The 25,781-nt window shown below is 41.2% G+C and overlaps 1 protein-coding gene across 14 annotated transcripts in view; it reads right to left on the bottom strand.

Annotated features, from left to right (window-relative positions):
• The window catches only part of CLEC16A (C-type lectin domain containing 16A), a 304,859-nt gene that overhangs the window by 125,447 nt on the left and 153,631 nt on the right, over positions 1–25,781 (bottom strand). For 9 of the 14 annotated variants that reach the window (XR_012787369.1, XM_075565357.1, XM_075565356.1 and 6 more), the window contains 2 exons: positions 16,112–16,258; positions 3,553–3,636 (listed from right to left, as the gene is read on the bottom strand). The exons of 3 other annotated variants lie outside the window; for them this stretch is intronic. Coding sequence is in view for 10 of the 11 variants with exons in the window: in XM_075565357.1 (XP_075421472.1) it covers positions 3,553–3,636; positions 16,112–16,258 (231 nt within the window). In the remaining variant the exon portion in view is untranslated. The remainder of the gene's footprint in view (positions 1–3,552; positions 3,637–16,111; positions 16,259–25,781) is intronic. 2 more of the 14 variants (XM_075565351.1, XM_075565352.1) reach the window with 2 other exon arrangements.

Here is a 25,781-nt window from a genome sequence, read left to right as displayed (position 1 = left end):
AACAATGTATTTGTAACCATTTATCTGTCATCATAACTCTATGCCCAGGACATACTTGAAACCAAGAGTTAACGCTCAATGTATTACTTCCTGTTAAAAAAAAAAGTTATAAATAAAATAAATAAATCTCAGACGCGCTATTAGAGAGGGTTGGGGTTCCTAAGGCCTCGCTTATAGTGCCGGCGATGCAACCAATTACGTCACCGGTCGCGAAAGTTATATTTTAAGTTTAGGAGACGTCGCTGGCTACAAGGCCAGTGATGTCACAAAAGGGGGAGGGCAGAGGCACGGCGCTCCTGATTGGTCGCAAGGGGAAACAGTTGCCGGAAAAAAAATCAAATATCAGTGACAACCAGAGTTTTGGTAGCCCTGTCACTCCGTCGCCATCGCGTGCTCTATAAGCGCCGACGACAGCGACAATGCACTTGTTTTGCCAAAATGGTCGTGTCGCCGTCGCCATAAGCGGAGCCTTACATGCATCGGATCTCAGACGCGCTATTAGAGAGGCTTGGGGTTCCTTACAATGCATCTGATCTCAGATGCGCTATTAGAGAGGGTTGGGGTTCCTTACAATGCATCTGATCTCAGACGCGCTATTAGAGAGGGTCGGGGTTCCACAGAATTTCACAATATAATTATAGGGTTCCTTAACCAAGAAAAGGTTGGAAACCACTGACCAGATAGGAGATCAGATCATTCCTGCTTGAATTCAAACTGGATATTTAAAATATGTCCAGCAAACTGGATCTAACCCTGATTAGCTGGAATGAGAAATGCAAGGATGCAATTCTTGCGCAATGCATACTGTACGTGCTGGATAACTATAAACACAATATCACCACATGGGCTTCGGCCTCTTATGCCAGGCGATAGGAGTACAAATCTAACCGCTACGTGGGACAAAGAAAAAGGTGCTAGACTTTAATGTGGGACAACTATTCCTATGCCCAGGAGACTGTTGGCAATGCCATTTAAGTCGTGGTGGACTGGACTTCAACAATTAGATTTTATTTTATGTGAGCTTTTAAATTATAACGTGCTACAGTATGTACAGTACAGCAAAGTCTATGTACTGCTAGTGCTATGTACAGCAGTGTACGTACCGTCAGTGCTACATAGAAATACATATATTATCAGAAAGCTTAGACACGTATGAATAGGATCTTAGCTTCAAGTCCAACATTATGCTCATCAAATGATTACTAAAGGTGTATTTCACCCCTTTCCCCCTCCACTTTTTTCCCCTTTACATGGGTGAGAAGCAGGGGGGTTGCCAGAGCTGAACCCCATTAGTTTCAGCTTAGGGGACCCCCTGGTTCTCGAAGTTCTTAAAAGGAAAGGAAACAACAGTACTTTCTCATATTTAAAGCTCCCTCGTCAAGCAGGCCAATAGGAAGCTGGAATGGGTGGCGTCGCGGGTTCCTATTGGCCAGTTTAACGCAGGAGATTTAAGCCACCATTTTGGTTTCCCCCAGAGATGATGGTACTGGCACTAACCTTAGCGCTATACTGTATATCTCGGGGACCATGGGGTCACCAGAGATGATATTAATGCAGTTAGGCTCCCGGGACTCCCTGCTTTGTATGTATGAAGGTTGGGGTAAACAACCCCTCCCCCCCAAACCCCCCAAAAAAAACAATTGTGTAGAAAGGCTGCTCATTTAAAATAGCAAATCTTTTTTTTTTTTTTAAATAAGTGGGAAGAAGGGGGTCTCCGAAGCTGAACCGCGTTAGATTCAGCTCTGGGACCCCCTGCTCCTCGGGATAGATACCTCCGTACAGGGAGCCGGTAGCAGCTCAGCAGGTTTAAAGGTCCTGGTCATGCAAACCAATAAATAGGAAGCTGCATGGGATGCCCGTCACTGCTTCCTACTGGCCCGCGTGACACGGGAGCTTTAAACCCGCCATTTCAACAGCCCCACAGCTCAGCCGGAGCGGGGACCGGCGCACCCTATGGAGGCAAGGCGCTCGGGAAGCAGGTGTCCCGGAGCGGGGACCGGCGCACCCTATGGAGGCAAGGCGCTCGGGAAGCAGGTGTCCCGGAGCGGAAATGAACACTTGAGATCCCCAGCTTCAATCCTGTAACACTAAATATATATATATACAAAGGAAAGCAGGAGTGCTGCTTTAAGCTATAGAAATAGATTTCTTAACGGGGAACAAAATGGCTATATGCCACTTCACTAAAAACTGCTTTTCTGTGTGAACACATAACACAGTTCCATTAAACGGCCACAGCTTCCCTGTTACTAGCAGTTGCTGTAAATCTTCTGCTGCGGACAATGAAATGATAAAGGAAGTAGTGCCCCAGATACTTACATCACAGATAATTGGAATGGACAGCTGGAGTCATTTGTGGCTGTAAAAGCAGCATAATTATACTGTACTATATGCCATTTACAGTAAGGTATTTATAACAAACCCATAAAACAGATATTTCATTATACAGAATAGGTTCAGAATTAGAATGGGATGCTGCCATGTGGCAAAAAGAAAAACGCTAAAGGACATTAGCTATACAGCCTTATTATACTCTTGACTTCTACAGCATCACAACAAAGGGTATGAATGCCAAAAGGATTTATAATGCGATTACTTGCATTCGGATCTGCTGGCACACCAGTAAAGAAGAATCTTGGATGTAAAAAATGGTCTTGGAAATGGAAGAACCTGGTTTTGAAAAGCATGGGTACTAGTCATATGGTTTGAAACAGTTTTCCCTGTGCTGGACACAAAGTCTGATCTAGGTAGACTGCTTCACAGCATATTGAATAGGGCTATGTATGTATGTATGTATGTATTTATATAGCGCCATTAATGTACATAGCGCTTCACAATAGTAATACACGTGACAATCATATAAATAACAAATAACAGATCATTGGAATAAATGTTTCAGACATAAAAGTAACATTTAGGAAAAGGAGTCCCTGCTCCGAAGAGCTTACAATCTAATTGGTAGGAGGAACATACAGATACATGCCTATACCACACATCTGGAACAATACTCCTCATATCATATATACTCCTGGATAACAATATGATTTTTAAGCTTACCTAAAACCGAGGGGGGCAGAGGGGGTCTACCAGAGAAGACCGCCCTGGACTTTGGTTTAGGTCCCGAGACAAACGTGGAGATAAAAGTGCCTGCTGGCAAAATCGTTGCCAGGAAGCCTACAAGAAAGATGTTGCTTTGACGCAAATACATCGAGCAGCATGTAAGCAGGACTGTAGAACAATAAAATGCTATTGCAGATGTAGCATGACATTGTCTTTGGCACAGAGACCGCCGCTGCGCTAGAGGATTATCTCTGAGGGGTCTGATCTGGAAGCATTGACCCCCTCCCTCCCCCCCAGAGCGACTGCAGAACATACCGTCTCCGGAGTTTTTTTGCATTTTCAGCCGCGGCTCTGGAGATAGTAAGCACTGCTACATCTGTATAATGGCCATATCCTTACCATTAGTGTTATGATGGCTTCACAACACTGGTTACAGCAGAAGTTCCTATAGCAGTAGCCCACTTGAGATTTAAAAAAAATATATAACCTTACCACAAAGTGCACTTTTATTCTTGCCATTGCTTGTTTGAGTTGATGGGTTCTTTCCATTTTCAACACTGTCCACTAGATGAGTTTCTATGTCAAAAACATAAAAACAATTATGCACCCCCCCTGTCTAACCAATTTCTAATCTCTTAATTTACAGCTACGGTGATGCTTATTCCATCTAAGGCAATTTCCCTTCAATAGGTATTGACGAACCAAATTAAAATCGGTGTCCAAAAAGGGACAACATGACCATCTACAAATATATCTTTGTACAAGAAAAAGCTCTTGCAAGGGAATTATCCATCCCAAGGGATGTTCAATTACAGATTTAACCAATGTTCTTGCAACTATTCATCCCACGGGCAGTACAAAGGACTCGGAGGCATCCCTTAAGGTTGGAGGAAAGGAGATTTCACCAGCAACAAAGGAAAGGGTTCTTTACAGTAAGGGCAGTTACAGTATGGAATTCATTACCTATGGAGACTGTGATGGCAGATATAATAGATTTGTTCAAAAAAAGGTTGGACATCTTTTTAGAAAGGAAAGGTATACAGGGATATACCAAATAAGTATACATGCGAAGGATGTTGATCCAGAGATTAATCTGATTGCCAATTCTTTGGAGTCAGGAAGGAATTTATTTTTCCCTTTATGAGATATCATTGGATGATGTGTCACTGGGGTTTTTATTTGCCTTCCTCTGGATCAAGATACTGTAAGTACGGATATAGGATAAAGTATCTGTTGTTTAAATTTAGCATAGGTTGAACTTGATGGACGCACGTCTTTTTTCAACCTCATCTACTATGTAACTATGTAACTGATTGCACCCGGCAGCAGGACATACCCAACGCACAAGCTGGAAAAGCAGCCATTGTTTTGAAATTGGCCACACACGGTAAGACAGCCGGGTCCACTATTTGCTACATCTTTAACAATAGGGCACCCAATGAGATTAGAGAAAGGGAGATTTTACCATTGACAACATAAAGGGTCTTATGTTTAAGCCAGTGAAACTATGAAATGTACTAGCCTTGTCCTGTGGTAGCATGTACAGTAGAAAGGCTTGATAGCTTCTTAACAATGAAGTATTTTTCATTGAAGTAGTGATCCAGAGATTTATCTGCCATTTGAGTGTGAGGAAGTTCCACTGGTAAGGAACAGTGAGGAAAAAAGGTTAAAGGTGAAAGAGTGCAGAAGAGGTGAAAGGGATGGACAGCAGACAATGTGTAGAGTGCAGGAGAGGAGCGGGGGCATAATAAGAGATCAACGCTGATGTATATTAAGGAGCAGATGAGTGAAGGGTGTTAAAGGTAGAGAGGAGAACTTTGTAGGTTATCTGAAATCTGATGGGAAGCCAAGAGGGATGTAAGGAGGAGATGAGCAGACTGTTATGGGAGAAAGTGAAATAATTGTTGCAGTTGCATTTTGGATAGATTGCAAAGGAGTGTGTTGAGAGGCAGGGAGGCATGTTAGGAGTATGTTACAATAATCCTGACGTGAAAGGATAAGGGCATGCATTAGAGTTTTAGCAATAGATTGACGGAGGAAAGGGCGGTCCTTGGCAATATTACAGAGGAAGAAGTTACACATTGTAGCCATGCCGTGAATGGAGAAGACAAGGGAGGAGGAGTCATTCCTAGGCAACGTGCTTTGGCAACAGGATAGATGATGGTACCATATACTATGATGGAAAATTGGATATTAGGCCACATTTGGGGGTAAATATGAGTTCATTTTTAGACCTATTAAGTTGAAGACAGCGGGGCGCCATTCACGAGAATATAGCTAAGCGGCAATCCGAGACTTGAGGCTGTATTGTATGAGTGAGTGTAGGTGTGGATAAATATACCTGTATCATGTGCATAGAGAAGATGCCCAAGACCAAAAGAGTTGTGGTCAGCATGTGAAAGTGTGTAGAGAGAGAAAGGGAGAGGATCCAGAACAGAGCACTGAGATACAGCAAAAAAACAATAAACAGAAGACAAAGATATGTTGGCAACAGAGACAGAAAGTATGTGATGGAAGGGGTATGATGAGAACCAGGAAAGGGGTTTGTTGCGGATATCAAAATAGTTTAAAATAAGAAGGAAAGTGATCGACAGTATCAAAAGCAGCAGAAAGATCGAGTAGGATTAGTAGGGAAAGTGAGATTGAGATTTTGCGTCATTTAGTTCATTGGCTACTTCAGTGAGCATAATCTCTGTTGAGTGAGCTGTATGAAAGCAAGATTGTAAAGGGTACAGAAGGGGTGGGAATTAAGTAGATCGTACGGGAAAACATGAGACGTTCTAGCAATTTGGCGGCAAACGGCAGGAGGGATACAGGTTGGTAGTTTGTAAGGCATGTAAGGTCTAGGTTGTTTTTGAGAATAGGAGTGACCACGGCATGCTTAAAGGAAGAGGAGAAAATACCAGAGGACAGGGAAGAATTGAAGATGTGGGTGGGAGTGGGGACTAAGATAAGAGTAAGGGTTCTTAAAAGGTGTGAGGGGACATGATCGAGAGGGCATGTGGTAGATAGAGAAGAGATCAGCTTAGAAACTTCAAGCTCTGTAACAGGAGAAAAGGAGTCAAGAGATAAAGCAGGTTGTTTAGCTAGGAGCAGCTAGGAGGGGGGAAGGGACATAAGGAATCTCATTGTGGATAGCATCCACCTTGCCTTTAAAGTAGTCAGCAAAGGCTTGAGGAGAAGTGAAGGATGGTAAGTGGAAGGAGAAAATCGGAGGAGGGAGTGAAATACAGAAAAAAATTGTGTGGATTGGATATTGAAGTGTTGAGAGAGGGAAAAGTAGTGTTTGGCCTTCGAGAGAAGAGTTAAAACGGGTGAGAGGAAATTCATAGTGCAGAAAATCAGCCTGTGTAAGATATCCTCCACGGGTGTTCAGAGGAGCGAGTGCAAGTGCAAAGGGAGCGTATTTGTGAATTTAGCCAAGGTCGTGGGTTAGAGGGATGAGTGTGTCGAAGCCAAGAAGGGGCAAATAGATCAAGAGGAGGGAATACAGTTAGTTGTAAGAGTTGAGAAGATTGTCAGGCTCAGAGGAATGAGGGATAAGAGAGGTGAGCGTTTAGGGTAGATGTAAGAGCAAAGAGGTTAATGGAGCGAAGGTCTCAGGACTAACGAGAGGAGCTGGTAGGAGGGGGTAGGGCGATAAGTGGTATTGAATGATAGGCGGTGATGGTCAGAGAGCAGAATGAGGGAGATGTAGAAAATCATAAAGGGAACCGTTTTTCTTAAAGACCAGGTCTAATTAGCTACCATCCTTCTAGTTGCTGGAACTAGTCCATTGGTGGAGGCCAAAGGAGAGAGAAGGCAAGATACTGAGGGATCAATAATATGAAGGTTGAAGTCGCCCAGTTAAAGGATAGGAGAGTCAGAGAGAAAGAAGGAAAGTCAGGATTCAAAGTCAGAGAGATATGTGGAGGCAGAGGCTGAAGAGGTAGGTGGTTTGTAGTGGAATGCAATGTGGAGATAGGGTAGAAAAGCTGGACAGTGACCCTTAAAGGAAGAGAATGAAACATAGGGTTGAGCTGATATTTGTAGCAGCAAGAGGAGGAGGAGACCAACTCCTTCACCCCCGCCACTTGGGATGTGTGAGAGAGAGAAATAGAGACCACCAGCTATGTTCTGAAAGCCAGGTTTCTCTTAGAGAAAAGAGGTGAATAGAGTCAGAGCAGAAGAGCATGTACAACAAGAGCTTTGTTAGTCAGAGAGGGGTATACCTTCCTTCTCTCTTCAGGAAACGGGAAGAGAGAAGCATGGTATACAAGGAATAGGTAACCCCAACTTTTAACTCTTTGGGATTCTGGAATAAAATATTTGGTCATGGGCTGGGTATTAAAGTAACAATGGAGCAGAATAGAAGTATTATATATGGAATCTCAACATTAAGGAATAAAGCAAAAAACCTGTATGAAATTATACATATTTGTAAATGATCACACCTTTTGTTGGAATATGGAAGAAAATCTATACTGCACTTCAGAATAGAAAAGCTTTTCTACTAATTCTGAATTTCACAATGGAGTGGATTGACAAATGACAGCGACTTAAAATGTATGGTATGATAACCAAAACATGTCACAACATTGCACATCATGTAAATGGTTACAGGTGGGCACTTTCACTGGTGTTATGGTTATGACTCGAAAAATTGTTTCCCTGTTTTGGTTAAAATTTTTGCTGGTGTTTTGGTTTTAAGCTTGTAAAACAATTACAGAAGAATTTTTTTTTTTGGAAAAGTCAAACTTTTGTGCACATCGTTAAAGCTGCAGTTCATGTTGATTGATATATATATAATTTTTTTTTGTTTGTTTCTCCATTCAATGTGTGCATCAATACATCTACACACTGACAAGCTGCAGATCGAGCCGTTCTCCTGTAATTGATCGCGTGCTCGGGTTATTTAATTCAGTTCTTGCACAGCATTGTGGGCAATGTAGTCCCGCAATATCATGTGACTGGGCAGTTACTAGCTACAACTGGTGCACTGCTAGAGAGGGCGGGGCTCAAGAGCCAGAGCCTATCAGAAGGGGAAGGGGCTGTTACTTTGGAAATGCTTCCAACATTAGAAACATTAAACATTTCTTAATTTTTTTTCCCTTTTAAATGCTACAAGTATTTTCTCATAGTACAGAAATGATTTTTTTTTTTAAAAACACATGTAGGATATTGCTTGAACTGCTGCTTTAATACAGGCATTATTGCTCCCGTTAATGTGCCAGCGTTGCACAGAGTAATAAGTGATGCATGCGTTAAGGAAATGGTGCATGTGTCACTATTTGCTTTAATGTAGCTGCAGCAAATCTTACGTTAAACATCATGCCAGCTTTGACTCCGCGCTGTACGTCAATGGGAGCAATAATGCCCGATACACGTGTGTGCGTGTGTGGTGTGGGTGTGTTATATATATATATATATATATATATATATATATAAAAAATGTATGTACATATTGTGTATATATAGATTGTAAGTTCTCCTGAGCAGGGCCCCATATTTTGTATCGGTATGCGCTTCTTTGTCCCTATTTGGTGTGTAATTTTGTTTACATAATATACATAACACTGTACCCCCATTGTACTGCGCTGCGGATTATGTGGGTGCTTTACAAATAAACAATATACATATATGCACATATATACTAATAATGTACACATGTGAATTTCATTATTGTGTGCTTCATGTAAAGAGTACTCAACACACGTTTTGGAAACAGAAAAAAAAATTCACCTTTGTTTTCGTAAAAATGAAGGACAATATTGAGACATGAATAAGCGGTTATCTGAATGAGAATATAATATTCTGTTTAACTAAATGAAGAATTTGCAAAACATTGATAATGGCTTTTCCAAAGAATGATAGATCGATATAGGTATATATACACACGTATGTGTGCGTGTATTGGCGTGCGTGTATGCGTGTGCACACGCAGCACCTTGATTAGAGTGGCGTTTTCATTTACTTACACAGAAAAATAATCCTATTTTCAATATGTTGTGATGAGGAATAAGGCATTACAGGATACCCAATAGGGCCCAAAGACTTTAATGTAAGATAACAGCTATTTATTACATTTTCCATATTCACCTCAAACTATCAGATTCAAGATTTAAAAAAAAAATCATATTAAGTGTATCCTTATGTTTTCCTGAAACATTCTTGAAATATTTCCTCCAGCTGAAATTGGAACAACATAGGAAACTCAAGTATTTAAACTAGTTTACAAATAAATAAATTATGACGTGTCCCATCACCAGAAAATAAAGCAGGAAGAAAAAGCTATATTATGTACTTATAAAATGTTATATCTGGTACAAGGTACTGATGCTTTGAAGAAACACGTGTGTTGTCCTGTTAAACATCTTCAAAGAGGTGAATATGAAATCAATTCAATCCTTAGGAAGTATATTCTAATGAAACTAGACCGAAAAAGAGATCAAAGAATGAATATACCACAGAGCATCGCCAGCTGTCAAGACAGCGTTGTATAAAAAGATCGTTATTGGATATGATTAGAACAGCCACCTACAAGTCTTGAGAATACAGACTGCAGGAGACCCACGCTTTCACTCAATGTGTAGGAGCTACAAGCTAGTTTACAGTAATTGAACCCTTCAATGCACAATGTAACTATTCTCTGGAATACCTGACTCATTTCTAAATAGAGGAACTTTCTGCCTTACTAGGGTTATATTTTATACCGTGGTAGGGGGACACATGGTTACTGTGTTGTCTACCATGGATACAACTGTTGTTCAGAGCAAACACAGTGTTGCCACAGTCATTACAGCCCAGCCTCTGAGCAGTGGGCAGAATAGCCCATCAGCCACTTTCTCCTTATGCATGTCTTCTCCAACCACACGAAGTAAGCAAATAAAGAAATGGTCTAAAAGGTGGGATCTATACATTTGGCACCCGCCCCCGCTAATTTCAGTACTGTGTTCGACAGTGTTTCTAAACTCCAGTCCTCAAGTACCTCCAACAGTCCATGCTTTAAGAATATTCTCATATTAGCACAGGTGGCTCAATCATTTTGACCGAACCACCTGTTGCACGTGCAACATTAAAACATGAACATTTAAATTAAATGCCAGGGTGAATCGTGTGAGGCTTCTGCAATGTCCCCTACTTCACTTACCTAGTCTTTGGCGACACGTTGCCGTGGCAATGTGCGTCAAATGATGCTGTGGGGTCATGTGACATCACATGACCCGCGGCGGCATTTGACGCTGGATCCTATTAAAGGGGAGGCGCTAGCGCTGGGGCTGGCAGGCACAGGGGTGCAGCGCACAAACTTTGTGCACCCCTGCTCTATGGAGTAGATTCACCAAGCGCTGGTACGATTTAGCGCACCGTGTCCAGCATTAACTCCCATTCAAGCCAATGGGAGTTAATGCTGGATCAGGTGCGCTTGATGTATACCCATGCATGATAAATCTGCCTCCAAGTGCTTTTCAGAAATGCCTAGCTATTGCTTCGTTACAGTGCAATAACTACACATACATTTTATTATGATGTAGTCATATATGCAAACACTAAAAGGAACCACTGCATGCCTGCAGCACAGGCGATCCGTGGCCTGTGGGGTCTGTAGGAGGAGACGGGACCAAAAGCAGCTCCAATTCCATGTTTTGGGGCGTGCCCTTGACATCACGTGAGCGTTTCACCCCCATTGGCTGAACCACGCATGTGACCCGGCTGTCGCGATAAAATCAAAAGTTTTTACCTTGCGAAAAATTGGTCGCGCCCGTGCACTGTATGGCCGTGCGCATTGCCTTATAGACTTACGTGTGCGGCTCTGCATCGCGCTTACTATGGCCGTGCACATTGCCTTACAGGCTTTCATGTGCGGCTCTGCATCGCGCTTACTATGGCCGTGCACATTGCCTTACAGGCTTTCGTGTGCGGCTCTGCATCGCGCTTACTATGGCCGTGCACATTGCCTTACAGGCTTTCGTCTGCGGCTCTGCATCGCGCTTACTATGGCCGTGCACATTGCCTTACAGGCTTTCGTGTGCGGCTCTGCATCGCGCTTACTATGGCCGTGCACATTGCCTTACAGGCTTTCGTGTGCGGCTCTGTGTCGCGCTTACTATGGCCGCGGGTTTAGATAGCAGAAAGTTAAGTGGCATTTAAGTGGCACCAACTTTAAGTGGCCACTGGCTCTTGCAAATGTTTTTTTTTTTTTTAATAAATGCCGCAGACCCTTAACTTTAAGGCAATGTTATTATCTAAGCTTCCGTTTGATCAGCTCTCCTGTGATGGATCGGCAAAGATCCTGCTTTATAGGTCACCCAATATGGCTGCCCAAATGGTTACTAAAGCAACCCAAGTAAGCTTAATGCATTAAAAAGGCCATCAAGAGAGGGGAAATGTTTTCTTTTAATTCTGTAAGTATTATCCAATACTACACAATGGATTTATTTAAATAAATAAATAAAAAAATATGGGATTTTTAAAACAATGCCGTTTTAAACGTGGCATATTTTTAGAGAGAGCTGCACTATTACATACCTCACTATAACGTAGGCGTTGTGTAACCTATCCCTAACCGGCAAAGACTCGCATACATTGATTAAGAGACAAAAGATTAAAAATTGTGCTACAAAAGTGTCATTGCACTGTACATAACACCAAATGTGTTTGTTTGTTTGATATGATACAACACCATTCTATTTTTCAATCACCACAGGTGAACGCATCATTAAATTGCTTTTCATATGTCAATTAAAATGAAAGGAAAATTCAATGGCTTCAACACAGTGTAAAACATGTTTGCTACCGTATCATCAATCATCTTTTGTGTTAAACAAGCTTCAAACCATGCTTGAAGTCAGGATAGGCTAAATGGCAAACAAAGCAGGAATTCACGGATTTATACAATGCTAGGAAAGAGGATTTCCAAGTAAACCATAAAGATTTAATATGCGACCTTTCATAACACAAAGTAATGATTTGTTGTTATGGATAAAGGATTACGGTTGGAGGCTATACAGTACGGCTTCTCGTGCAAACAGCCAAGTTGACCTTTTAGGCACATACTTTTGCAATCATTTTGTTGCTCAAAGTAGCGGTCCTTTAAGTTGATAAAATCATGTAACCTCAAATGAAAACAATAGTCATTCAAAGCCTCTCTGCTTTGGGGAAGATATTTGGAAATTACTCTCAGAAAGAGGTGGAGGGGCACCAAAGATCAAATGTTCCGACAATGTAAGGAAGCTTCTGCCTGGTTGCTCCACCACCTAAATATGGTGCTTCAGAAAGCCACCCCAGCGTCACCAGTCATAGGGCCCGTAGAGTATCGGACCTCATGATGTTCAAGGTTCGTCATGGAGCACTCAAAGGTTTAATAGCGAAGATATAAAGGGGTTTTGATGAAAAATTCAAAATTATTCCATTTATTACCGATAAAGAAAAATTCTGGATGATTTCACAATATTATGAATCCGGGTGAATAACACACCTTACACACACATTATGTATATAGCCTTATCGCACTGCCACAAAGTGGCGCGAAGGTGGACACGGGTGTTCAGGAAGATGTATAGTGACACAGTGGCACTTACTAGGTTTTACCATACTATTAAAGCTTGAACAATATACCCGGCTAAAGTGGGAAAGGTACTTGCCAACATGGCAAATAAGGCCTCAACCCCCAAAAACGTTAATGAGGAGACAACAAGAAATGAAATGCAGCTGTTCAAGACCATCTGCAAACATATAACTGAAGATTTAAGAAGATGTAACATTGATATTGTTAAGCGGACTATTGAAGATCACAAAAGTTTAAAGACAAAGCAGTGACTTTTGGTTGGGAAGAATCAAATCACTGCACTCAAACAAGATGGATCAACAGTAAAAAAACATGCACGTCTCATAAAGAGAGTTGAGGACTTCGATGTGAAATAATACGCACTGCATAATCCAGCAGAGAACAAGCGAGAAGACATCACCAAGGATGTACCATGCGTCCTTCTAGAAGACATAGCAAATGCAATAAAATCCATGAAGAATGGGAAGGCTCCCAGAGAAGATGGAATTACAAATGGAATCTTGAACAAAAAGCTGGGGAAGTAGAAAAATATCCTTGCAAAACTGTTTCATGCTCTTTGTTGAACTGGAAAATCAGAGCAATGCAGTCATTCCATTGTTATCCTCATCCACAAGACAGGAGACAATGACGATCTCTAAGAACTACAGTCAAAATCAGTCTACTTCCAATCACATTAAAGATATTTACGAAGACCCTTATAAAAGCTGCAATCCAAGCTGGCCGTTTTTTTTTTCCTTTACAATGTTTTAATGCATAGGACTGAAGCTGGTGGTATCTGGAGCAGAACCCAGCTAATTTCAGCTCCGAGCACCATGTGCTTCCGGAGATACTTACCTCCATAAGGGGTGCAGATAGCTGCTTCAGCTCGCTACGCGTGGTTCATGTAGTGGCCGATTTTCAAAGCTCCTGCGTTCTTAGGCCATGGGAAACCGTGACGTCATCCGGTGCGGCTTCCTATTGGCCCACCTGACGAGAGAGCTTAACATTTTCAGGAGAGTCTAGCACCCCCTTTTGGAGATACGCATCTCTGGGAGCAGGGGGTCCCCGGAGCTAAAATTACTGGGGTTCAGCTCTGGAGACCCCGCTTCAATTCTATGTAAAAAAAATAATTTTGTTTGGAGCTTGGATTGCGCCTTTAATCGGCTGCAACACAATGGACCGTATCCAAGTCGTACAATATTTACAGATGACTTCTTTTTTAACACAAAATCTAAAAGACCTTCAGCGACAAATTGGAGAACTCTCCAAAGCAAGTAAGAATGTGGGAATCTCAGCAAGACCAAAGTAATGTTAGAAAAATATGTCAAGTGTGCAAAGATTGAAACAAATGGAATAAAACTATAAGTGGAAGACTATGTCTACCGTGTCCGTCAAATAACAATGGAAGGGAACCTTTTGAATGAAATAAATAGGAGAATGAAGATGGGGTGGAGCGCAATTGGAAGAAACAAGACAATATTTCAAGGGAACTTTCCACTGTAAAAGTAGAAAGAGAAATTGTCGTACTCTTCATTCAATAGATCAAAAGATCGTTTATTGCAATTCATAGAAACAAAAAGTAGCAAAACATTTTGGCACCAGTGTAAACTCTTCCTCAGGTGGCCACTTCAAATAATTCTAGGTGTATATGTGTCTAATAAATGAAAAGTGGCATCAATACCAATAGATCATAATATAATTTATTGCAATTCATAGACAAAAAGTAGTAAAAAGTTTAGGGACCAGTGTTAACCCTTCCTGGGGTGCACAACTTAATACATTCTTTTTATTATGATACTTTCACATAGACACACACACACACACACACACCATCTTGTTTTCCTCCTAGGACTGCTGTCGCAGTGATCGTGCAATGTTTTATGGAATTGATGCCACTTTTAATTTATTAGACACATATACCTAGAATTATTTTAAGTAACGAAGCTAAAACGTTGCCTTTGTTTTCTGGAATATGACAGCATTGTGCAGGATCTCACCTACAATTCCACAGGTAATGTACACCCCCTCCACCCCCCTGCTAAGTTTGCAGAAAAGGAAGGGATAGGAAAAGTACAGTAGTTTAATATTTGGTTGCAAAAAAGCATATAGATGATACTGCAGAAATGTGGAAAAAGGTTTTGTGGTAAGACAAAAATATATAATTTGTTGTTCTAAATTCCAAGCGTTACGTCTGGCTCAAACACTGCACATCACCAACAACTTGTGAGATTGGTAAGGGGTGAATACTTCTGCAAGCCACTGTAAATATAAATGTAGTTTGTTGGGAGGTGCAAAAAAGAAAAATCGCTATAACATGGCACTTAACGCCCTCATACCAGATATGTAGCGTGAACCACTTAGAACACAATGTTTAATACTGAAGATAAAATAAATGTTGGTAATTAAGTAATAATCCCTGAAGAACAGGGCATTACTGACCAATAATGTCCTGGCTGGGTTAAAGTCCCTCAGCTTCAACTCTTCCAGCCTGGCTGTAATGCCATGTTCTTAATGGATTATTACTATTATAGGCTAAATGTAGTCTTATTTTATTTTTTTACATTTTTCATAAAAAAAGATATACACTTTTGTAGTCATTGATTTTTTATCAGCATGATCGTCTACATTTTGCTTTTACAGCACGTTTATTAAAATGAAATTGTACATACACAGCACCCCATATACACACACACACACACACACACACACACACACACACACACACACACACACACACACACACACACACTCTGCAGCCCCACCTCTACACCCACAAAACTCATTCTGCAGCCCTCCTTTACCACACACACACACACACACTGAAGACATACACCAAACAAAACACTTTGCTGCCCACCTCTAGACCCACAAAATTGAATGAGAGAGGTGGGGGGTTTGACAGGGAAGTGGGGGGATTGAGTGGGAGTGGAGGGAAGAGAGCTAGAGAGGAGAGTGGGGAGTTAGTGGGGGAGAGTTAGAGGAGGGGGGAGAGTTAGGGGAGGGGGGAGAGTTAGAGGAGAGTTAGAGGAGGGGGGAGAGTTAGAAGAGGGGGGAGAGTTAGAGGAGGGGGGAGAGCGCAAAGAAGAGGGGGGAATGTTTTTTTCTTTACTTAATTCTGATTGAAGGAAGTTTGTCGTATGTTAATGCTTATACTGTACACGCTACAATAGGTATATCTATGTATGTATCCTGGATGTTTGTGCAGGTATATTCATGGATGTGTTGCAGCTCTAAATATTTTGGTCAAAGAAGAAAAAAAAAAAGGCTCTTCCTTTATAGGTTGCAGATCCCTGAACTATACGAATGAAAAAAATGTCAGATTGAGCGGAAAATAGACAAAATCGCACCTCCTTGTACCTAAAAGTACTATCAGGCTACATAGCTATTCACTGATAAAGAAGACCAGATCTTCATTTATACCAACGCATGTAATTTGAAGATCCAATAGGTTTCCCTTTTTTATAGTTTATTCAAATCTGTCACCTCCACTATCAGTAGTTACAAGCTCTATCCTCTTAAATGTCGTACCACTTGGATCCTGGGCATAGGGTTTCTTAAAATGCCTGGAAAGGCTATCCAGAGAAAAACCTTTCCGTATAATATGGACATGCTCCTGTATCCTTTGGTTCAACATCCTCTTGATTGTGCCAATGTATTGGTAGCCACAGCAGCACTCTAGAAGATAAACATAGGTTGTAATACAATTTATAAGCTCTGTTATTAGATAGCTGTATTTTCTACTTTTAGGCCCAAAGGTTTTATTGTTTCCACCACCAAGTTATATACTTTAAACAATTCCCTTTTTTTGTAAACCTGCCTGTCTCTTAAGTAACAGTGACAGTAGAATGGGGTGACAAAGTTAAACCTGTCACTTTATTTACAATATTCCTTATTTTATCCGATGCACCATTGAAACTTGTAATAAATGGGACATTAGATGTATTGAAATCACGGCTTTTTAAACTCCTAGATGGGAAGCAGGGGGTCTCCAGAGCTGAACAGCGTTAATTTCAGCACCGGGGAACTCTTGCTTATAGAGGTACTTCTCTCTGTAGGGGTGCCGGCAGCAGCTCTGCAGGTATAAATGTCACGGTCACGCGGGCTGATACAAAGCCGCAAGGGATGACGTCATGGCTTCTTATTCACCCATGGGGCATTTAAGACACCACTTAGCCCTGCTGAAGCTGCTACCGACACCCCATACGGAGGCAAGTGTTCCAGGAAGCAGGGGGTCCCCAGAGCTAATGGGGTTCAGCTCCGGAGACCCCCTGCTTCAATCCTATAACTATATATTTAAAAAAAAAAAAAGGAAAGCAAGGTTACCGCTTTAAGGCTGCGCTTATAGTACCGCCGACGGCCGGCTACGGTCGATGGAAAAATCACATTGAGATGACTTCCAGCGATTGCAACCAAGCCGTCGCGCCACGTTTACTATAAGCGCACGCAACGGCGGCAATGCATTTGTTTTGACGCAATGTTGCGTCGCTGTCTCCGGCACTAAAAGCGCCACCTTAGATTAATAAGATCACTTCTATCTAGATCTTTCACTATACTGTATCTCTGATCTAGGTAATCCCTGCCTTTCACCATTATCACCCAGCATACAGTGCGTCCACTGCAGCAAGGGATTCTGGGTAGTGACATGCAAATGAGCACACAGTGCCACCTTTTGCTTCAAAACCATATGACATGGTCCTCTAAACCTTATGCTTGCTGCATTGCACAGCTTTTGAGCACAGCCTCGCTACAGTGGCAGCACTGTATGCTGGGTGAGAATGGTGAAAGGCAAGGCTGCAAACCTGTCTAAGACTTGCAAATGAGCACACAGTAATATTTCCATTTGCTATATGCTTTGCTGTGGAGGGTTTTTGTCACTTATTTACCCACCATAACGTACGTACGCACGCACGTCAGAAAAGATAAAACCGGGCAACTTTTCAGACCTGGAGTACACGGAGCGCAAGAACTCCTCTCACAGGTGGACATGTGGGTCACAGGAATCAGTGAGAGGAGTTCCTGCGCTCTGTGTACACCTCCTGTGGCCATTTTGAGGGATTGAGAAATTCCTCACACAAGCAGCATGTCCTCGTGGTGATATCAATTCTAATATTTATTAAATTGTTTGTTGTTTTTTGTATAATTTGGGTTTGCACTCACTTTCCCTGTACAACTTTTCAGACCTACATGGTCCTTTGTCAACACACACACACACACACACACACACACACACACACACACACACACACACACACACACACACACACACACACACACACACACACACACACACACACACACACTACATTAAATGCTACTTTAATATACTGAAAAGGAAAAAGAAACGTAACTGAATTCAAAGGAAGTGAAACTCCATTTAATGGTCCAAAAGGATAGTGTGCTGAGAAATGATATGGTCAGCCAATGACCACTCAGACAAAAGCCACACACAAAATGAAATCCCTCACATACATGTACGTCACACTTTCTCTGATAAAAGATTCTAGGAATATTAGCTTGTTATCTCTATACAAATCTGCGATTATGAATAAAAACGTAATTTATATTTGAGGACAAGTTCTTTGACATCCTGAATAGTAATTTTCTTCTGATTCCCATTAATTCATAATAAAATTAATTAAATATAACCATGTTTTCAACCAAAAGACATATATAAAGCCCATATGGCCAAAACATTTTTTCAACTTACCTCCTAATACAGTAAGTGTGTATTACCCAATTTAGATACCCACCCCATTCTGCATTTAAGTGTTCAGTAGCTATTTTCTCATGACTACTGTAACAATTTGACAAACAAGAAGCCGGAACAATTGTTGTTTAGCTAGATACCGCCTAAACAGCTGTAACATTCATCGCATGATGGATGACAGTTATAATGAAGGTTCCAATAAAACCTACAGTACACCCACTTCTCAACCGTCAGACAGCTGGCACGTGCGAGTAAAGACATGCACTTCAACCGAAAACACACTGCTAAATATAATCAGATAACAAATGATGCTGGCAAATTAGTCAGACAAAAACTCTAACATATATAATGTGATATTGGTCACAATTTTACATACTAAAATTTGATAGACAATATTGATTGTTAGCAGCCATTTAAGTAAATTGCCATTACAGTTCCCACTGATGGCTTTGACACTGTAGAAAATAAAACCCTTGGTTTTCCATCTCTAAAAGGTCAACGATAAAGGCATTTTCCACCAATAAAGAAAAGATGCATCAAACTGTGTGCTGGTCCATCATTTCCCCCTATTCTTAGGGCGTTATACTATGTAGTCTGAAGTGGCCATTGAAGTGAATGGCCCTAAAAGAAGCTTTAGACCAGGGGTAGCCAACTCGTGTCCTCAAGCACCACCAACAGGTCAGGTTAAGGATATTCCTGGCTCAGTCAGACGTTACCAAAAAAAAAAAAAAACATGTAACAGGAAAAGCATTACTCCAAAATCAAATAAAATAACTTAAAAAGGTGTTTACAAAGTGAAACCCTCCTTTCTACACTGCACACCGTGTCTTTTCAATAAAGACGGCAATACCACTATTTAGCACTCATTTTTTACACTTCTACAGGACAAACAAAAGCAGATATCTTGTAGAGTGCTACAGTGCGCCACAGGAAATCACTTCAGTGAAGGGTTTGTTGAGCAGAGCAATGTGTACCGTAGGATAGGAAGACGTGGCCAGTTTGCGACCTTGCCATTTATGGTCAGTAGCACTTACCTATGTATGTCATCTTCAATGTTACTGTATTAAAAAGTGCTGGTGCTACACGAGAAAACAACAAATATGGACTTGACAGATGATGACCTGGTTGAAGGCCATGCTAGCACCTAACAAAAAGCAGCTGCACATTTCAAACAGACGTTAAGATGAAAGTATGATAATAAATGAATACCCAAAGACAGGTGGCAAACTGGTAATGAATCCTACACAACCCAATTCTGCCAAACTTGTAAGGAAAAATAGGATTTTGTGCTATAATAAACACATGAGTGACTCACACCTCAATAAATGCAAAATAACTTCACAGCAAAAGCACACACGTTGGACATTGGTACATTACAAGCTATTTTTTCAAACGCAAGTACCAAAGTCAATGAGTCTTTCATCAGCTATTTATATCCTTATCTAGGCTGCTCAGATGTTCCCTTATTTATTACCTTCACTGACCGGATTTTTAATAAACCTCAAGCACTTCAACTGTAATTCTAAAATGATGTGCTTTTCCTAGAATCGGAGAATGTCTTTAAAGATGTAATGATGACTCAATCATATGAAAAGCTACACTGCAAGAACAAAGGGCTTATCTCTTAACTCTGCTCATCTGTGTTAAAGCAACAGTGTCAGCTACTGTACCTGACCAGCAATTGATCAAGTATAAAAGAGACTGTGACATAACAGTAGTAATGTAGTAATGCGCCAGTACTTAACTGGATTGGATGATAAAGGGGTTTGTTCGTTAAAGTGTGATAGTGCCGATTGGGGCACTATCGCTCTGAAAATCCCATTGATGTCAACTGGAGTTTCCATATGATAGTGTCGATTATCGCAGTTTCATTAACCCCAAAAATCTAACAAAAAGTATTATGTGCCTGTTCCCTGAAAGTATGTCTTTTAAAAAAACCAGAATAAAGTCCACTGCACAAGATACTCAAACATGAAATCTTTGACAGGTAGGGGACCTCTTGTTTTGACATGGATGAAACCAAGAAAGGAGCAGGAACGGGTCCCCCTCCAGCAGCACAGTCTCAGACCGAAACAAACCGCAAGAAGACAAAGCACATTAAAGTAAGTTTTCAAGTATTACCTGTATAGACCGGGAGTCCCAAACAGATGGCATTCATTACACGGACCCCATCTTGCACGTGGAGTGAAGTAAAGGGGATTTCTCATATACCGGAAACGAAAGCAAGTTGTCCTCCAACCAAATCAACGTCGCAGGTACACAGAATGTCTCAAAAACAAGCCTTACGCGTTTCACACATTTAGCGCTTCATCAGGGGCTGGGTTTTAGAGACACCACAGGATGGATATATAGAGATATATATATATATATAAAAATATATATATAAAAAAAAAATATATATATATATATATATATAATATATATATATATATACAGAGAGAGAGAGAGAGAGAGAGAGAGAGAGAGAGAGAGAGAGAGAGAGAGAGAGAGAGAGAGAGAGAGAGATCCCTCAACTAGTTTTGTGTCCAATGCACAACAGACCATCTCCAACACCTACATCACATTTGTAAAGTAGTTTTATTGGTATAAGTCGTGCTCCTTTTGTGTTGGAGTTCTAGATAACTCTTGATTGTACATGACAGGGCAACATCAGACAAGCTCCAACTATGCACTAAACCGGCGTTATCCAATGTTATAGCAATATAACTACTTTATAAATGTGATTTAGGCGTTGGAGACAGTCAATTGTGCATTGGACACAACCGATGCAAACACTTTCCAAATAGAGATGCAGTCATAGGAATAAATGTAATTTAATCAACCACTTTTGATCAAAATATTTTACATAACTTTGCGTTTGATCTAGGTGAACCAACTACATAACAATACTGGTGTGTTGGTCATATTGTAACAGTAAATTATCTGAGTACAACTAGAGAGTAATACATACCAGTCTGTTACGAATACAGTCCAGAGTTTATTTTATTCTATTTTCCTATTTAAATCAATGTATATTAATGCTTATAATGCAGAAGGGTTGCAATCTTAACAGCACTAGTATAAAGTTTCATGGCCAGCTGTTCCAGTTCTGACTCCAGGGTTACATTTCTAATGCGATTGCGTAGTTACCAATAGATGAGCAACACACGTTTGATGGCAATTAGACACGTAGGTCTCACCTGGGTTACGTAAGAACGTTCACGGTGTGTATTTAAGCCAAGTCCCCAGTGTAGGCTGCAGCGTGTGCTAAACACACCACAGCAGGCCCCAGTGGCCGTGCGCGCGCGCGCAAAGCGCGATGGCAAGGATGTGGTCATCCAATGCCGCGATCACGTGGTCAGCGCGCAGTCAATGGAAGGGATGATAAGTCCCGTCATGGCATGGCAACCCCCTCCCCTGCCATCGCTCCCCTACATACCGCACAACGCGGCTTTCAACTGTGCACGCGCAGCCAAAACAGTTTGGCTGCATGAACAGGCGGGAATTTGCTGCATTAGTGCTTCGTCTCATATGACTCCAATTGTGCTGCCAGCACTTTTCAACATGACAGTCCCTATCTATGAGACTGCATCCCCCTATAGCCCCTCTTTGCCAGCTATTATCACTTAAGCATCCACATTGCTTATAGATGTTGACATTTACTTTGACCTGATTGTTCATTAGTTTGACATCCTTTGCCTCAGGGAGTTTAGTCACAGGGTACAGGGAAGTACCAGGGGACTACGGTCTCTCTGGGAACGGGCCTGAAGGGGTTTTATACCCCGAAACGTTCTTTGCCCCCCTTGCTCTGGACTTTTTACCCTTTCCCCCCCTCCCCCCCCTTTCCTTTCCCATCCTTCCCTGTTTCAGTTTACTTAGACGTTATCGGTCATTATTTAGCTTTTGTTGTGCATCTTGTATTTATATTATTAAATTCATTTGGCTGATCCACTTGCTTAAGCTTCATCACTTTGAGTGCTGGGAACATCTATTGTTTATTTATGTTATTTGGGAGGAATTAGGGTCCTCCTTGTTCCCTTGAGCACCACCCTATTAGATTCTCATTTATTTATCACGAGTGCTGTCTAGTACATCTCTCTACTTGAATAAACATATGTAGCAGACGTTATTACCACAGCGATCTTTGGTTACTGCAAGAAACAACATAGCCCATATTGTGTGCGTTAACATGATTTCCAAGATAGAGAAGAGACTTGCAACCGCAGTTTCTGAAAGATCATTGGAGAGGCCTTCATCCATCAGTGGTTTGACAAGGGCAAAAGAGAATGATGCGATATATCAATTTAACATGGGTTGAACTTGATTGACATTTGTCTGTTGCACCTCATCTAATAACACACACACACCAAGAAATTAGTTATTGCCCGTTGCCCCCGGCCTACGCAAACCGTTTTAGACTAAGGGCTGTTATATACAGCATGCGCCCGTGCGTGCCGCATGCTTTTCCTGTCTATAGAGCCGGGAGCTGCAGGGTGTGTGTGTGTGTGTGTGTGTGTGTGTGTGTGTGTGTGTGTGTGTGTGTGTGTGTGTGTGTGTGTGTGTGTGTGTGTGTGTGTGTGTGTGTGTGTGTGTGTGTGTGTGTGTGTGTGTGTGTGTGTGTGTGTGTGTGTGTGTGTGTGAAAGGAAGTCCTAAATAAGATTTTTTTTTTTAAGAAAAATAAAGTTTAATAAATATATATATATTTTTTTTAGTTCTGCACGCATGCACGCACACACACACGCACACACACGCACGCACGAAAAGATGATTTTCCTCAATCTTCGCCACTGTCTGTCAGCTCCCCTCTCTGCCGTGCGCGGCCCTTGTATAGAAAGGCTGACGTCAGCCAACTAAAATTCTGCGCACGGCGTAGTACGCACCCGGCACTATAGAACGTGCCTAAGCTTCTGGGAGCAGGGACCTCATTACCTATTGCGTCCTTATGTTTTAACGTCTATGTGTTATATGTTTTGTCATTACCAGCACAATTTACTGGGCTGCAGAAAATGTCGGAGTCATACAAATAAAAGATAATGGTCACGTTAATGCCTTTAACCTATTATGTTGTGGCAACAATACAGCAACCACGGGGTTAACATTCCTTTTAAAAATACCTATTTTTCTCCATCTCCTGTGAGATTACCTGGGTCAACATGGTCTTTGCATTAATGGGCCAATAAAACAATATGTTTGTGTGTAGGGACTGATGACAGTGTATAGAGATTTGACTTGATCTGGCCATCAACCTCTTCAAAGGGAGCATCATAACAAAATCCTGGGTCCTCTGGCTTGCAGACTAAAGGTGACAGAGACGGCACTCCAATTCCTTATAGTTTTCCAAATGTATTATAATTAAAATCTGGTGCAATTAACAAGCATAAAAAATATATCTTTGTGGCAGACAAAATTAGGCATGTGCAACAATATCAAATGTGAGGGGTGCCTATGTTGCACATGTAAGATATTTGTTTTCCCCTCAAAGATTAAAATGAATGCTGTTAAGACAGATGTTCAGGCATGCATTCAAATCATAGAAGCGGTTAGCATTATTCTAGGGTTTACAGGGAGAGACTTATAGGATATTTTATGCCCTCTGATTTATTTGGTTTAAAATCCCTCTCTTCCAGCCTTAAATGACACGAAAGTTTGAGTGGAAGATAAGACACACCCATAAAAAGTTGGCTTGCACTTGTAACAGAGGCAAAGTTTAGCATAAAAACAATGCAGAATTCAGAGGGGAGTCATATCCGTAACACGAATTCTCATACAGTATTTTTAACTTCAAGGCCTCTTGAAAGGGAACTAATATTGTTCATTGATAACATATAGGTGCTCTGTTTTATTATTTTATAAAACCGTCAGCATATAAATATTGTATGGTTTAACATTTCTTTTCTATAGACAAGCACTGTATCCTTTTCGTATATTAAATCTAAAATGTAATAAGTACCGTCTTTGGGCTCTAATTGTGCCCATTAACGGCATTTTGACACATTTCGCTACATTCTTTTTTTTGTTAATCACATTTCTCTAGTAAACCTGCGACCAGTGACCAATTATTCATGGTGGTGGCAGTGTGATTGAGGTGCTGAGCGACTGTTTTTGGGGAGATATTGCTCATTTTTCGTGCCCTGGGGGAAGGCGAGTCAGCTGGATAGCTGGGTGTTTTAACTCCTTCCATCAACAAATGTCACGTGCACACAGGTGTGGCGTTCGTGACAATAATAATATGATGTTAATCAAATCATAATAGGTAGAAGAACCTTAGTAATGAAGAGGTTAACAAAAAGAGAGAAATAGCAGTGGTGAAAGATTACAGGAATGTGCATTAAAACTGCATCAACAAACATTACTGAAAGATAAAAAAAAAAATAAGTCTTAGAGCAGACAGGTACCAATCAACTAATCAATATGTAGGAACCAACTGCAGCATGTCCTAAGAAGTGCAAAAGAATACTGCTGTTTTATTTACCTTATAAAAGCAATTAAGGAAACGTGACAATGTATAGGAAAATCAGATATCCAGTAAGTGACTAAGATAAAACTTACCAGATGTGTGGGGGCAGCGCCACACATGCGCCAAATAATAAATAAATATACACACACACTTTGGAAAAGGCAGGCACTCTCAGGAACTATAAATAGTGAAAGAATATATATATTTTTTTCATAGATCAACGTTTCGGTCCTATTGTAGGACCTTTCTAAAGATACACATTCAATAGCTTGAGACCTTATAAAGAAAATGAGGAGCTGCAAAACGGCGTGAAAATGTGAGACACTTGGAACATCGACAAACCGGCCCTCCCCGAGTCAGAAAAAAAAACATGCAAAAGACCCAAGCGTGATAAATTCAATGTAATAATAAAGGTTATTATATATTACACTTATTACATATTGCACTTATTACTATTACGTTTGCCGAGTCATTTGTGTACAAAATAAAGAATACACAGAAAGCGCGCTATGATGGTGACAATTAAAATTAATGGAACTGCGCAGGAGGGAAAGTAGAGTCTATGAATTATGATCTGGCAGATTAAATATATAATGATTGTGTGGGATGGGGCAGAATACACACCTACAGCATCCCCCATTGCAGAGAGACAGAAGCCTAAGTGTACCTGAATTATTCACCGGGGAGCGGAGATAGCTGCCGTCTCTGAAATCACTTAATAGTAGTGCGAGCGCAGTGAGATTGTGGTTCAATCTTAATATATAAAATCAAAAGGTTAGTGCTATCTGCGGTGAATCTGATTGGTCCTCAGCCTCTGGCCAATCAGATTGGTGGGTCTGACGTCACCCAACTGCGCGACCCACATACACACCCCCCCACACACACACACAGTCCTCTCCCCCCCATCACAAGTAGAGGTGAGTGTGTGAGTGTGTGTGAGTGTGTGTGCGAGTGTCGCTCTCCCACTTCCCCCCACCCCCCAGAGCACGCTACAGCTCAACATCCCCGAGGAGCAGTAGGGCTGCAGGGAGTTGCGGCCGCGCAATACCTCCTT

Source organism: Ascaphus truei, chromosome 11 (genome assembly GCF_040206685.1).
Source record: "Ascaphus truei isolate aAscTru1 chromosome 11, aAscTru1.hap1, whole genome shotgun sequence".
Classification (NCBI taxonomy): Eukaryota; Metazoa; Chordata; class Amphibia; order Anura; family Ascaphidae; genus Ascaphus; species Ascaphus truei.
The sequence above is the reverse complement of the archived record's forward strand: the minus strand, read 5'-3'. Positions and strand labels throughout refer to the sequence as shown.